Source organism: Oncorhynchus clarkii, chromosome 23 (assembly GCF_045791955.1).
Source record: "Oncorhynchus clarkii lewisi isolate Uvic-CL-2024 chromosome 23, UVic_Ocla_1.0, whole genome shotgun sequence".
Taxonomy (NCBI): domain Eukaryota; kingdom Metazoa; phylum Chordata; class Actinopteri; order Salmoniformes; family Salmonidae; genus Oncorhynchus; species Oncorhynchus clarkii.
The window spans coordinates 25,016,777-25,030,317 of record NC_092169.1 but is presented as its reverse complement, the minus strand read 5'-3'; the positions used below and the strand labels follow the sequence as shown (position 1 = coordinate 25,030,317).

The 13,541-nt window shown below is 41.4% G+C and overlaps 1 protein-coding gene across 2 annotated transcripts in view; it reads right to left on the bottom strand.

Moving 5' to 3' along the window:
• The window catches only part of LOC139381830 (uncharacterized), a 49,281-nt gene extending 38,026 nt beyond the window's left edge, over positions 1-11,255 (bottom strand). The window contains exon 1 of one of the 2 annotated variants that reach the window (XM_071125636.1): positions 11,059-11,255. In XM_071125636.1, the coding sequence (XP_070981737.1) occupies positions 11,059-11,119 (61 nt within the window). In that variant the 5' untranslated portion in view covers positions 11,120-11,255. The remainder of the gene's footprint in view (positions 1-11,058) is intronic. The other variant, XM_071125635.1, reaches the window with a different exon arrangement.
• Between the last annotated feature and the right edge of the window lie 2,286 nt (positions 11,256-13,541).

Here is a 13,541-nt window from a genome sequence, read left to right as displayed (position 1 = left end):
CTTGGGAAAAAGAGGGTGGCAAAGAAGGGAGTTGCAAACATAGGATCTGTGCTCCAGTATTCTCTTAGGGAGTTCTTTACTATCCCCATGAGGACTGTCACCAGGAAGGTATGCATTTCACTAATTGTAGTTGTCCCCCCCACTCCTGGTTCTCTCTTCTCCTGTAGCTCCAAGGCATAGCGATTGGTCTCTACTATGTCTCCCATCAGCTCCTCTGTCAGAAACAACTTGAAGCACTTTGCCTCAGATGGAAATGGCAAGGGGCGTTGCACTCCAGACAGGGACTCATCAAAGCAAACAGCAGGGCCAGGAGGGGTGAAATGGCTGTCAGACTTCCAGCTACCACAGAACTCCTGTACTTCATCCATTGTCGGTCTGCCTCCATCACCACCAGCATCTTCAAATGGAACTGGGACTTTGTCAGTGGACAAGGGGTCCTCAGATTCAGGGTTCTCAAGGTTGGGGGGGCAGCTTGTCACTGTCAGTATCTGATTCCTGACTTTCATACTCAGACTGTCAGAATTTTTTAAAATATCCAGACTATCCACGTTTGTGAGACGTCTCCTTTTTGAAAGACATTGCTAATACTACAGCTTAGCTCACTAGCTACATACATAAACAACACTGAATGGCTCCGAGTGAGAGTGAGAGGTTACGTGATTGACTGCTGGCACACGCCATTTGTATCAATAAATCACTAACACTATTGTGTGTGGTAATTATTGCTATATTTACTTTTTTATTCACATTTTCAAGTAACTGTGATAAATCATGTATTCCGATTCTTGAATAGATTGTAATCGTGTGTGTAAAATACTTTTGAAGGTTGTTCTGATTATGATGAGCTAAGCTAATTCTAGCTATGTGTGTGGAGCCATGTTTGTTGTCATACAATGCATTCTGGGTTTCACGTAATCGTCTGTCGGACCAAAGATGATATAACAAAATGAGGTGAGTAAGGGTTCACAAATTCTTTGAGAACTTCAGGAAGTGAATGGTGGGATATGAATAACGGTGGACGACACATCCCTTCAAAATGCATACTATAAAACAGACCAAACTCATCTCGCCTTCTCTTAGATTAGGTTTCTGTGAGGAAAGAAAGCATGGTGGCGCGCTAAAACTAATCGTCGGATTAATTTGGATTTCTAGAAAGTGTTTTACTCAATTATTTCGATCAATGGTTAGCTCACCCGTGATGTGACTAATTATAAATAGTAATTGATATCAGCGAATTCATTTTGTAGTTTGACAGCCGAGAGTTACACAAATATAACCGCTTGTGTTGCGTCAATCTTTCCTCAGTTAGCGCTAGGTTTGGATGATTGTGTTATGCTATAGATACTTCTGTGAATATCTGAACATTGCATCCAAAAATAAACTGCTCACATTCTGGACATAAAACATTGTAAGAACTGTGTTTGGGTAAATAGTTTCTGAAAAAAGTGTGGCCAACTCAAATACTGATTGTTGCGTCATTTAAAACTTGCCGTTCTAAATAAGCGTTCTACATCCCACGGGTGTGATCGTACGCTTCAGGGACCACTATAGAATGATCACACCTGTGTGATGGTACGTGTGAAAGGGTTAATGTTGTCAATAAGAAAATGCCATAGATCCTCTCCAACCTGGCATTTCTTAATTTATTGTTTAAGTAATAACAATGCAATTCCATGATAATAACAAAGTTATGGCTCGTTTCAAATAGGTTTAATTAAGAAGCATATCCATGTAAATAAGTGTGCAAACAAAATTGTTCCGTCGGTTACAGTGTACATTTGCCTGTCCAATTACCATAACCTCAAATTCTAAGACCGTCACAGCCCTACAATTGCTGAACATGGACAAAGTCAACAAAAATGTTCTGGGAGGGGAGGTCTGAAGTAGAGGTCGACCGATTAATCGTAATGGCCGATTAATTAGGGCCGATTTCAGGTTTTCATAATCGGAAATCGGTATTTTGGGGTGCCGATTTTTTATACCTTTATTTAACTAGGCAAGTCAATTAAGAACACATTCTTATTTTACATTCGGCTTTTGTGGAGAGATGGGTAACGCTGCTTCGAGTGTGGCTGTTGTCAATGTGTTCCTGGTTCGAACCCAGGTAGGGGCAAGGAGAGGGATGGAAGCTATACTGTTACACTGGCAATACTATAGTGCCAATAAGAACATCCAATAGTCAAAGGTATATGAAAAACAAATGGTATAGAGAGAAATAGTCCTATAAATACTATATTAACTACAACCTAAAACCTATTACCTGGGAATATTGAAGTCTCATGTTAAAAGGAACCACCAACTTTCATATATGTTCTGAGCAAGGAACTCAAGAGTTAGCTTTTTTACATGGCACATATTGCACTTTTACTTCTCCAACACTTTGTTTTTGCATTATTTAAATAAAATTGAACATGTTTCATTATTTACTTGAGGCTAAATTTATTTTTATTGATGTATTATATTAAGTTAAAATAAGTGTTCATTAGTATTGTTGCAATTGTAATCCTTACAAATAAAAAATAAATAAATTTTTAAAAAAGTCCAATTAATCAGTATCGATTTTTTTTGGTCCTTCAATAATCGGTATCGGCGTTGAAAAATCAATATTGGTCGACCTCTAGTCTGAAGAGCTGGTTGACTTATCACCTACTGTACTTACAGCTCACTCCCAGGTCCCCACACAGCCATATCATGACTATGAACTCAGGCAAGAATTCCTTCCCTAGTCCGAGTGCACACTTAAGGCCTTCCTACACTGTACATTATTTTATGATAATTTCACGTTACCAAAATAAAATCTTGATATCAAGCTGGCCAGACTGTACAATTTGCTTCAGTACGGTCGTCACATTCAGTGATTGGCTTGCGAGGCTACGTCAGCCGATGTAGGCTGTGTCAAATGCAAAGGTGTATTTGATCTCCGCATGTGCCAGCTCCAGCAGCGCAAGCCTCCCTCTATGCTTATGCCCGAGTGAAGAGAGTTTGGAAAAACTGAAAGTATGCATCTTCACATTAATTCACATAAACTGTACAGGTTTGAAATCAGAATCAAAACAGGCTTCCCAATAACAACAAGGTCGCTGTAGTAAACATTTATTTTGATTGCCAATTGTTTGCATGTACCAAAATCCCATCAGGTAGCCTGAATTCAGGTGTGTCATGTAAACAAGATGAAGGAAATTTTTCTTCTTGCAAAGCATCTAAACATTTACATTTAACTATTATATTAATCTAACAAGTCACAATAATCGTATTATGGTAGGCATACTCCGTGCAGGCCCTGTTCCTATTGGTCAGTCACCGGGATCGGCTCAGAAGACCAGCCACAATACACAAGAAAGGAAAAACATTCCGGGCACTGACAGAACTTTGTCGGAGCCTACAACCACACGTAGGGGCTCTTAAATTGGCAGACCTAGATCCCGTCACAGTGAATGAGCCAAGACGTCCGACAATAGTTTACGACCTAAGAATATGCCCAAAACGTGAACATGGGACGGCAAAATCGTGGCATAATACGGCTAATATTGTAGTCTGTTTGGGCCCCTTGCAGACATTTAAAGGGATAGTTCTATGAAAAATGTACAACTTTATCGTCTTCTTACCTTGAAAGAAGCCGTCCGACAACCTGCCCGCTCAACCCCGTCCCCTCCTCCCATTCCTCACTTTCCTCAACTAACCACTGTCTGCATCCCCTCTAACTTCAAAACGTCCAGAGTCACTCCCCTCCTCAAGAAACCAACATTCGACCACTCCGACGTCCAAATATAAGCCAGTATCCTTTCACAAAAAACTTGAGCGTGCTGTCTGACCAACTCTATCACTATCACTCTCAGAACAATTCTCTTGACCCTAACCAGTCAAGCATCAAGAGGGGTCACTCAACCAAGACTGCTCTCCTCTCTGTCACAGAGGCTCTCCTCACTACCAAAGCTGACCCTCTGTTCTCATCATCCTAAATCTATTCACTGCTTTCAACACAGTGAAACATCAGATCCTCCTCTCCACCCGCTCAGGGACTGGGCGTCTCAGGCTCTGCACACTCTTGGATTGCACCCTAACCTGCAGTGCGCTCCTACCAGGTGACGTGGAGAAAATCTGTCACTGCACCGCACTCACTACTGTTGTCTCCCAGGGCTCGATTCTAGGCCCTCACCAAATCACTCCATCATACCCTCAAAATGATCTCTCCTATTGCTAGTTGAGTGTCATCTGCATACTTTTCTCTTTCCCACCCTTCTGACACCTACACTACCGTTTAAAAGTTTGGGGTCACTTAGAAAAGTACTTGTTTTCCATGAAAGGCTCTGCACGAGTTCCAAAATGTATGGGAAATAGTCAAGACGTTGACAAGGTTATAAATAATGATTTTTAATTGAAAGTGTCCTTCAAACTTAGCTTTTGTTAAAGAATCCTCAATTTGCAGCAATCACAGTCTTGCAGACCTTTGGCACTCTAGTTGTCAATTTGTTGAGGTAATCTGAAGCAATTTCACCCCATGCTTCCTGAAGCACCTCCCACAAGTTGGATTGGCTTAATGGGCACTTCTTACGTACCATACGGTCAAGCTGCTCCCACAACAGCTCAATAGGGTTGAGATCTGGTGACTGTGCTGGCCACTCCATTATAGACAGAATACCAGCTGACTGCTACTTCCCTAAATAGTTATTGCATACTTTGGAGCTGTACTTTGGGTCATTGTCCTGTTGGAGGAATTTGTTCCTTGAAGCCAATTGGATCTTGAAGGAAGGCCCTTTAACCTTGTACTAATCTCCCACTTTACCACCACCTAAGCACCCCCAAACCATCACATTACCTCTACCGTGCTTGACAGATGGCATCAAGCACTCCAACATATTTTAATTTTTTCTGCATCTCAATGTTCTTCTGTGGTCCGAGCACCGCAAACTTAGATTAGTCTGTCAATAACACTCCAATCTTTCTCTGCCCAGTGTGTGTTCTTTCGCCAATCTTTAAAAAAATAAACATTTGATTGGCCAGTCTTAGCTTTTTCTTTGCAACTCTGCCTAGAAGGCCAGCATCTCAGAGTCGCCTCTTCACTGTTGAGGTTGAGACTGGTGTTTTGCGGGTACTATTTAATGAAGCTGCCAGTTGAGAACTTGTGAGGCATCAGTTTCTCAAACTAGACACTAATGTAGTTGTCCTCTTGCTCAGTTGAACACCAGGGCCTTCCACTCTTTCTATTCTGGTTAGAGACAGTTTGCAATGTTCTGTGAAGGGATTAGTACACAGCGTTGTACCAGCTTTTCAGTTTATATGCAATTTCTCGCATGGAATAGCCTTCATTTCCCGCATGGAATAGCCTTCATTTCTCAGAACAAGAATAGACTGACGAGTTTCAGAAGAAAGTTTTTTGTTTCTGGCCATTTTGAGCCTGTAATCAAATCCACAAATGCTGATGCTCCAGATACTCAACTAGCCTAAAGAAGGCCAGTTTTATTGCATCTTAAATCAGAACAGTTTTCAGCTGTGCTAATATAATTGCAAAAAGGGTTTTCTAATGATCAATTAGCCTTTTAAAATGATAAACTTGGATTAGCTAACAATGTGCCATTGGAACACAGGAGTGATGGTTTCTGATAATGGGCCTCTGTACACCTATGTAGATATTCCATATATTATTTTTTACATTATTTTTTTAAAGCAGCTCCCAGCTCAATAGTAATTTACAACATTAACAATGTCTACATTGTATCTGATCAATTTGATGTTAATTTAATTGACAATTATTTATTTTTTTAAACAAGAAGTGACCCAAACTTTTGAACAGTAGTGTAGGTGGTGACATGCATCTCCGAGTGCCTGGCAGATATTTTAGCTTGGATGTCGGTCCACCACCTCAAGTCCAACAAGACAGAACTGCTCTTCCTCCCGGGTAAGGCCTGCCAGCACCAAGACCTCTCCACAGTGTCCCCTTCCCAAAGAACCTTGTTGTGACCCTGGACAACACGCTGTCGTTCTCTGAAAACATCAAAGCAGTGACTCACTCCTGCAGGTTCATGCTCTACAGCATCCATAGAGTACGACCCTGCAGGTCCAAATCCAGGCACTTGTCATCTCCCGTCTGGACTACTGCAACTCGATGTTGACCGGGCTCCCCTCTTGTACCATCAACCCTATGCAACTGATACAGAACACTGCTGCCTGCCTGGTATTCAACCTTCCCAAGTTCTCCAATGTCACTCTCCTCCTTCTGCACACTGCACTGGCTTCCAGTCAAAGCTTGCATCAACTTCCAAGACCATGGTACATGGAGCAGCAAGAGGAACAGCCCCTTCCAACATTTAGGCTATACTCAAACCCTACACCCCAACCCGAGTACTAAATTCTGCCACCTCTGGTCTCTTGGTCCTCCGAGCACTACGGGAGGCAGGTCTCAGTCATCCCAAATAAAAGCTCTTCTCTGTCCTGGCACCCCTATGGGGAACCAGTTTCCCTGGTTCCCCTGAAGCTAGGACAGCAGAGTTCCTACCCATCTTCCAAAAACATCTAAAACCCTACCTCTTTAAAAAAAAAAAGCATCTTAGATAATCCCACAGCACCCCTTTTGTAAACTAACACGTGCATTTTCTTTCACCACCACCCCCACTGACTTTGTTGATAGCTACTATATTTAGGAAAATGCTCCTTACTATTATTGAGATGTGGTTGTCCCACCTAGCCATCTTAAGATGAATGCACTAACTAAGTCGCTTTGGATAAGAGTGACAGCTAAATGTCAACATTTTAAAATAAACAAATGTTAAACTGGAAACCTGACTCAGTCATCTCCCCCTCTGTCCTAACTTATACCTCAAGTCTGTAGCTGCCAGCATTAGTACCCATTTCTGTCATCCTTCAATATCGGTTTGGATAGATCAGGATGTTCATTATCATCAAATAAAAGTGATTTGAATCACTAGAAAGAAGAAAGATGCATCTATTCCCGCCGGTGAAATCATAGGACACATTTATCACCACAACATTAAACTTCAGGAGTCTATGGAGTCAGAGTAATAGAAGAGATTAACCACAATGCCTTTCATTATCAAACTACGGAAGGACTTGAAAGAGCAATAAACCACTAGAAATTGGATTTAAATATTCAATTCAACAAAACATTTGACAAACTGACAAATTACATAATTCCTGCAACATACTGAACGGCAAATGAGAGTGAATTATTGATGTATACTCTTAGAGAAAAAGTGCTAAGTAGAACATAGTCTACTTCTGTTTGTCCCTATAGGTGAACTACATTTGGTGCTAGGTAAAAACTGTGCTCTACCAAGAAAGAGAAATGTACAACAACATCAATCAATGTGTGTAAGGAGAAACAGATGGGCATGCTCACTTCGATTCTGCTTCCCTCAAATGGATCAGCAGACCATTCCATAAAAGAGGCAGCCTACAGGAGAAAGTCCAGCCTCCAGCTGTTTCCATTGAAATTAGGGACAATAAGAAGGCCTGCTTTTTGTGAGCGTAGTAGTGTACGTGTAGGTACATTATGTAGGGCAAGACTAAAATCAGAGATAAGTAGGAATAAGTTAATTTAACAGTAAAACCTTGAAAATCATCTCTAGCAGGAAGCCAGTGTATAGAGGCTAGCAGAGGAAAATATATATTTGTTGGGATCTTGCAAGGAATGGGAGACTGGGTGGAGGGTAACATACAGTGCTTTCGGAAAGTATTCAGACCCCTTGACTTTTACCAAATTACAGCCTTATTCTAAAATTGATTACTTTTTTATCCTCAGCAATCTACACACAATACCCAATAATGTAAGTGAAAACAGCTTTAAAGCATTTTTTAAAAATGTATTAAAACAGAAATACCTTATTTACATAAGTATTCAGACCCTTTGCTATGAGACTCGAAAATGAGCTCAGGTACATCCTGTTTCCATTGATCATCCTTGAGATGTTTCTACAACTTTATTTTAGTCCACCTTTGATAAATTAAATTGCTTGGAAATGCACACACCCGTCGTCTATATAAGGTCCCACTGTTGACAGTGCATTTCAGACCAAAAACCAAGCCATGATGTCGAAGGAATTATCCGTAGAGCTCCGAGACAGGATTGTGTGAGGAAGGGGACCAAAACAAATTCTGCAGCATTGAAGGTCCCCAAGAACACAGTGGCCTCCATCATTCTTATATGGAAGAAGTTTGAAACCACCAAGACTCTTCCTAGAGCTGGCCGCCTGGCCAAACTGAGCCAGGGAGGCGACCAAGAACCCAATGGTCACTCTGACAGAGTTCCTCCAGAGTTCATATGTGGCGATGGGAGAACCTTCCAGAAAGACAACCATCTCTGCAGCGCTCCACCAATCAGGCCTTTATGGTAGAGCGGCAAGACGGAAGCCACTCCTCAGTAAAAGGCACATGACAGCCCGCATGGAACATGAAAAACAAGATTCTCTGGTCTGATGAAACCAAGATTGAACTCCTTGGCCTGAATGCCAGGCATCACTTTTGGAGAAAACCTGGCACCCTCCCTACGGTGAAGCATGGGTGGCAGCATCATGCTGTGGGGATGTTCTTCAGCAGCAGGGACTGGGAGACTAGTCAGGATTGAGGCAAAGAAACAGAGCAACGTATAGAGAGCTCGTTGATGAAAACCTGCTTCTCAGACTGGGGCGAAGGTTCACCTTCCAACAGGTCAACGACCCTAAGCACACAGCAAAGACAACACAGGAGTGTCTGCGGGACAAGTCTCTGAATGTCCTTGAGTGGCCCAACCAGAGCCCGGACTTCAACCCGATCTAACATCTCTGGAAATACCTGAAAATAGCTGTGCTACGACGCTCCCCATACAACCTGACAGAGCTTAAGAGGATCTGCAGAGAAGAATATGAGAAACTCCCCAAATACAAGTGTACAACCCAAGACTCAAGGCTGTAAATCGCAGCCAAAGGTATTTCAACGAGGTACTAAGTAAATGGTCTGAATACTTATGTAAATGTGATATTTCAGTTTGTCATTATGGGGTACTGTGAGTAGATTGATTGAGGTAAAAATATATATTTTAGAATAAGGCTGTAACCTAACAAACTGTGGAAAAAGTAAAGTGGCCTGAATACTTTCCAAAGGCACTGTTTTGTGAGTCTGGATTTAAATATGCAAATGGTGTGATGAATGGTCCAGGAGTTTCAGAGGAGTGAAGCAGAGCTCAAGGCACTGCAGGTGCCTTGTTGGGGGTGATAAGCCAGAGTCAGATGAGTAGAGTGAGTGACAGGGGATTTAGGTGGGAAGCATGTCAGAGGTGAGAAAGAACCAGGAAATGGAGAGATTTGTAGGTGAGCATAGGAGTTGGAGTGGATGTGATATTTTCCCAGGTTTTGGTGTGGTTGTAGGGAAGTTTCCATTGGTGTAAAATTAAGGATTCAAGGATAGAGAAACCAACAACGAGTGTGAATGCTATTAAACCTTTGAGACAACGTGCACAATAGTGAAAGGTAGCATAAAGTCCAATGGTCAACAGTCTTACTTTATACCATAACATTAGATAAGGAACCAGAGGAGGGAGAACACCATATTTTGCCCTTACCCATCAGAATGCCTGAAAAAATATTGAGCCTTAACGGCAACACCAAAACCATGTACCTTTCAGGGTGAGCACTGAACAGAATTCTGAACACATTGAAGAGGGTTGACAGGGAGGCTATAGAGAGGAGTGTTGCAGTAGTCCAGGTAAGAGGTGACAATCTGACAAACTGTTCAACACAACACTTGAGAACGCACAAAACCTGGCGGTTCAACTTTGCAGAGCACAACGTCTTATTGGTGTGTGGAACTGAGGGAGTCAGAGTTGGGTGCTTTATGGGAAATCCATGGCTGTGCGATGTGTGCCCTTATCCTGTAAACAATACAAAGTTGTTTTAAGGTGCCTATGTCATGTAATCAAGTAGCTATTGAATTTTAAGTGCTGTATTTATAATATATATTTTTTATGTAGGAATCATTAAATGAGGAAACTAAAGGGTGTGCAACATGCCTTTCTATATAACAAATAATGGACAGTTGACATTAGGTTGCTAAGTCACATGCTTGAAGAGCTATTGAAATGTTGCATTTTCAAATATTGATATATGCACTTAAATGGGAAAACCAAAGGGTATGCAATGTGTCCCTACCCTGTGAACATTCCAAAGTTGGTTTGTGTTGTCTAGGTCACATGGTCAAAGAGCTATTGCATTTTAAGTGATTTTGTATAAATACAAATTTAGGAATATTTGAGAACTAAAAAAAGTTGTGCAACTTGCCTCTATGTAAGGAATAAGGGAATGTTTAAAATTAGGTTGCTAAGTCACATGGTGAAACAGCTATTGAAAATGTAATATTGTGATAATGCACTTTATTGACGGTCCCTAACTAGTTGCATTGACAGTGCTCGAGGCTGCCTACAACGTTGCTGTGTGAGATTATTTAACTCGGGTTAAAATCGGGACAATAAATCCTGTGCAATGTTGTACACCTGTATTCCTTCATAAAGAGCCAGCCCGGAGGTATGTAGCTCAGACCGTTCGCCGGCTATTGAAGTTTGAAGGTCCGAATATCGAATCAAACCAACATTTACCACTGTGAGAGTTGCCCCTTCGCTCGGTCGACCACCACATTAGACCAATGTAGCAAAAAAGGCTAGGTGGACAGGCATGTGTAAACCCTATTATTTTAATGCATTTCAACTTCTAATCATCAACAAGCAGCAAAAGAGCCGAACTTTGTTACAAAGTAGCTATTCTACCCGTGTAACTTGGCACGTTACAAACACTCCCTGATATTTTTAATATCATAGTTCCAAGGCGAAATATTATTTTTAATTTAACCTTTATTGAACTACGCAAGTCGGTTAAGAACAAATTCTTACTTTACAATAACGTTCTACCCCGGCCAAACCCTCCCCTAACCCGAACGACGCGGGCCAATTGTACGCCGCCCTATGTGACTCCCGATCACGGCCGGTTGTGATACAGGCCAGGTTCGAACCAGGGTGTGAAGTGTTTGCCGACTATGGAGGAAAGTTCGAAGAGTTGGGAAAAAGTGGAGATTTCTTACCGCTCCCAAGCCCCAGCAGCCTGCAAATGTCCCGTGTGAACCGCATGACTGCGACCACCATCCAGCATTATCGTCTCAAATACCCGTTAATAAAACCAAACACATTGTTACAAAGTAAACACGAATAGAACATGGGAACAATCGCTGTCTGCGGGAATCTGGGAGGTTTTGTCAGGGCTTCCTTCTTCTACAAATATGAATTGGCGGATCGTCTACACCGCCACCTACTGTACTGGAGTGTGAGGCCAGTATTTCTCTTATCTTACTTACCCTGTGTTTCTGCCTACTGTTCTGGAATTCATTACACTTTGTGACAAAAAGAGGACAGAATTGTTTTTAAATAAAAGCCCTACCAACTAAATGCGTCAGCCTGCTGGCACCTAGCTGAACTCGGGCTAACATTAGCTGAACCAAAGGAGTATGCTCCCATACTACCTTAAAATACTTTTGCTTAAAAAAAGAGATGCTATAGCCAGCATACACTTCCTCAAAATTGACAGAATTAATCTAAGATAACACAAGAAATCGGTCATTCATTTTGAAGTTTTTGCTTAAAAGAGCCTAGTCACACAATTTTACATCTAACATCTAATTTTACATCTACATCTAAGATGTTTGGTGCAGTATTTTTCAATAAAAAAAATGAGCATGAAAACTTTGTCTCGTTGAATGACAACAAAGAATTTATTGGAGAATCCCTAGTGTTGACCAATCACTTGCCTCAAGAAAAAATGTTGTCTGCCTAAACAGCCGGAAAAAAACATCACCGAAGTCCAAAACTAAAAAAAGTCAGAAAATGTCATAATATAAGCACAAACTCTACCGAACTGTTTCAGCTGGGAAACATGCAGACACCTTAACTCTACACCTATTAAAACCTCACCACTATTGCACTTCTTGGCCCTATCTGATCCTACACCAGGCCGGCAGCCTGGGAAGAAGGGACGCTATCATTCAACACACCTTGTAACTCCTCTGCAATAAAATCTTGTACACCGGAGTACTTCTCTGCAGCTGCCACCACAACATCTATTTTCTGTTATTTATGTTCAATTTTTGAGATACAGTTGATAACCATGTCTTTGAACGCTAAGAAGCCAACCTTACTGAAACACGTTATTCCTATCACTCTCTATTGGCCTCTGCCTACTCACATGGAGCCTCTTAGGATCCCTTGCCCTGTACCTCTTTTCCTCTACTATTCTTCATTGCTCAACCTGCCTTTCTCTCACCGGACACTTCTGATTTCAAGCACCATGGGTACCCCTACAGTTAACACACATAGCTTTTTCCACTGACAATACACATTCCTTTGTCTCATGCCCTCCTGCACACTTCTCACATCTAGGAATCTCCCTTCTACACACTGATACGACATGACCAAAAGCTTGGCACCCTAAACTAATGACCTGCCTCTCTCGTTGCACTCCACCAGGAGACTTGCCTGTTACGCGAATGCAGTAAGCCAACGTAAGTTGCTAGCTAGCATTAAACTTATCTTATAAAAAACAATCAATCATAATCACTAGTTAACTACACATGGTTGATGATATTACTAGATATTATCTAGCGTGTCCTGCATTGCATATAATCTGACTGAGCGGTGGTAGGCAGAAGCAGGCATGTAAACATTCATTCAAACAGCACTTTCTTTGTGTTTTGCCAGCAGCTCTTCGTTGTGCATCAAGCATTGCGCTGTTTATGACTTCAAGCCTATCAACTCCCAAGATGAGACTGGTGTAACCGAAGTGAAATGGCTAGCTAGTTAGAGCGCGCTAATAGAGTTTCAAACGTCACTCGCTCTGAGCCTTCTAGTAGTTGTTCCCCTTGCTCTGCATGGGTAATGCTGCTTCGATGGTGGCTGTTGTCATTGTGTTGCTGGTTCAAGCCCAGGGAGAAGCGAGGAGAGGGACGGAAGCTATACTGTTACACTGGCAATACTAAAGTGCCTATAAGAACATCCAATAGTCAAAGGTTAATGAAATACAAATGGTATAGAGGGAAATAGTCCTATAATTCCTATAATAACTACAACCTAAAACTTATTACCTGGGAATATTGAAGACTCATGTTAAAAGGAAACACCAGCTTTCATATGTTCTCATGTTCTGAGCAAGGAACTGAAACGTTAGCTTTCTTACAAAGCACATATTGCACTTTTACTTTCTTCTCCAAGACTTTATTTTCGCATTATTTATACCAAATTGAACATGTTTCATTATTTACTTGAGGCTAAATAGATTTTATTGATGTATTATATTAAGTTAAAATAAGTGTTCATTCAGTATTGTTGTAATTGTCATTATTACAAATCCATTTTAAAAATCGACCTATTAATCAGTATCCGCCTTTTTGGTCCTCTAATAATCGGTATCTGTATCGGCATTGAAAAATCATAATCGGTCGACCTCTAATCCGGACACCACATATGGATCAGCCAGAAGGCAACGATCCATTCTCTCCAAAAATCTCACTCCAACTGG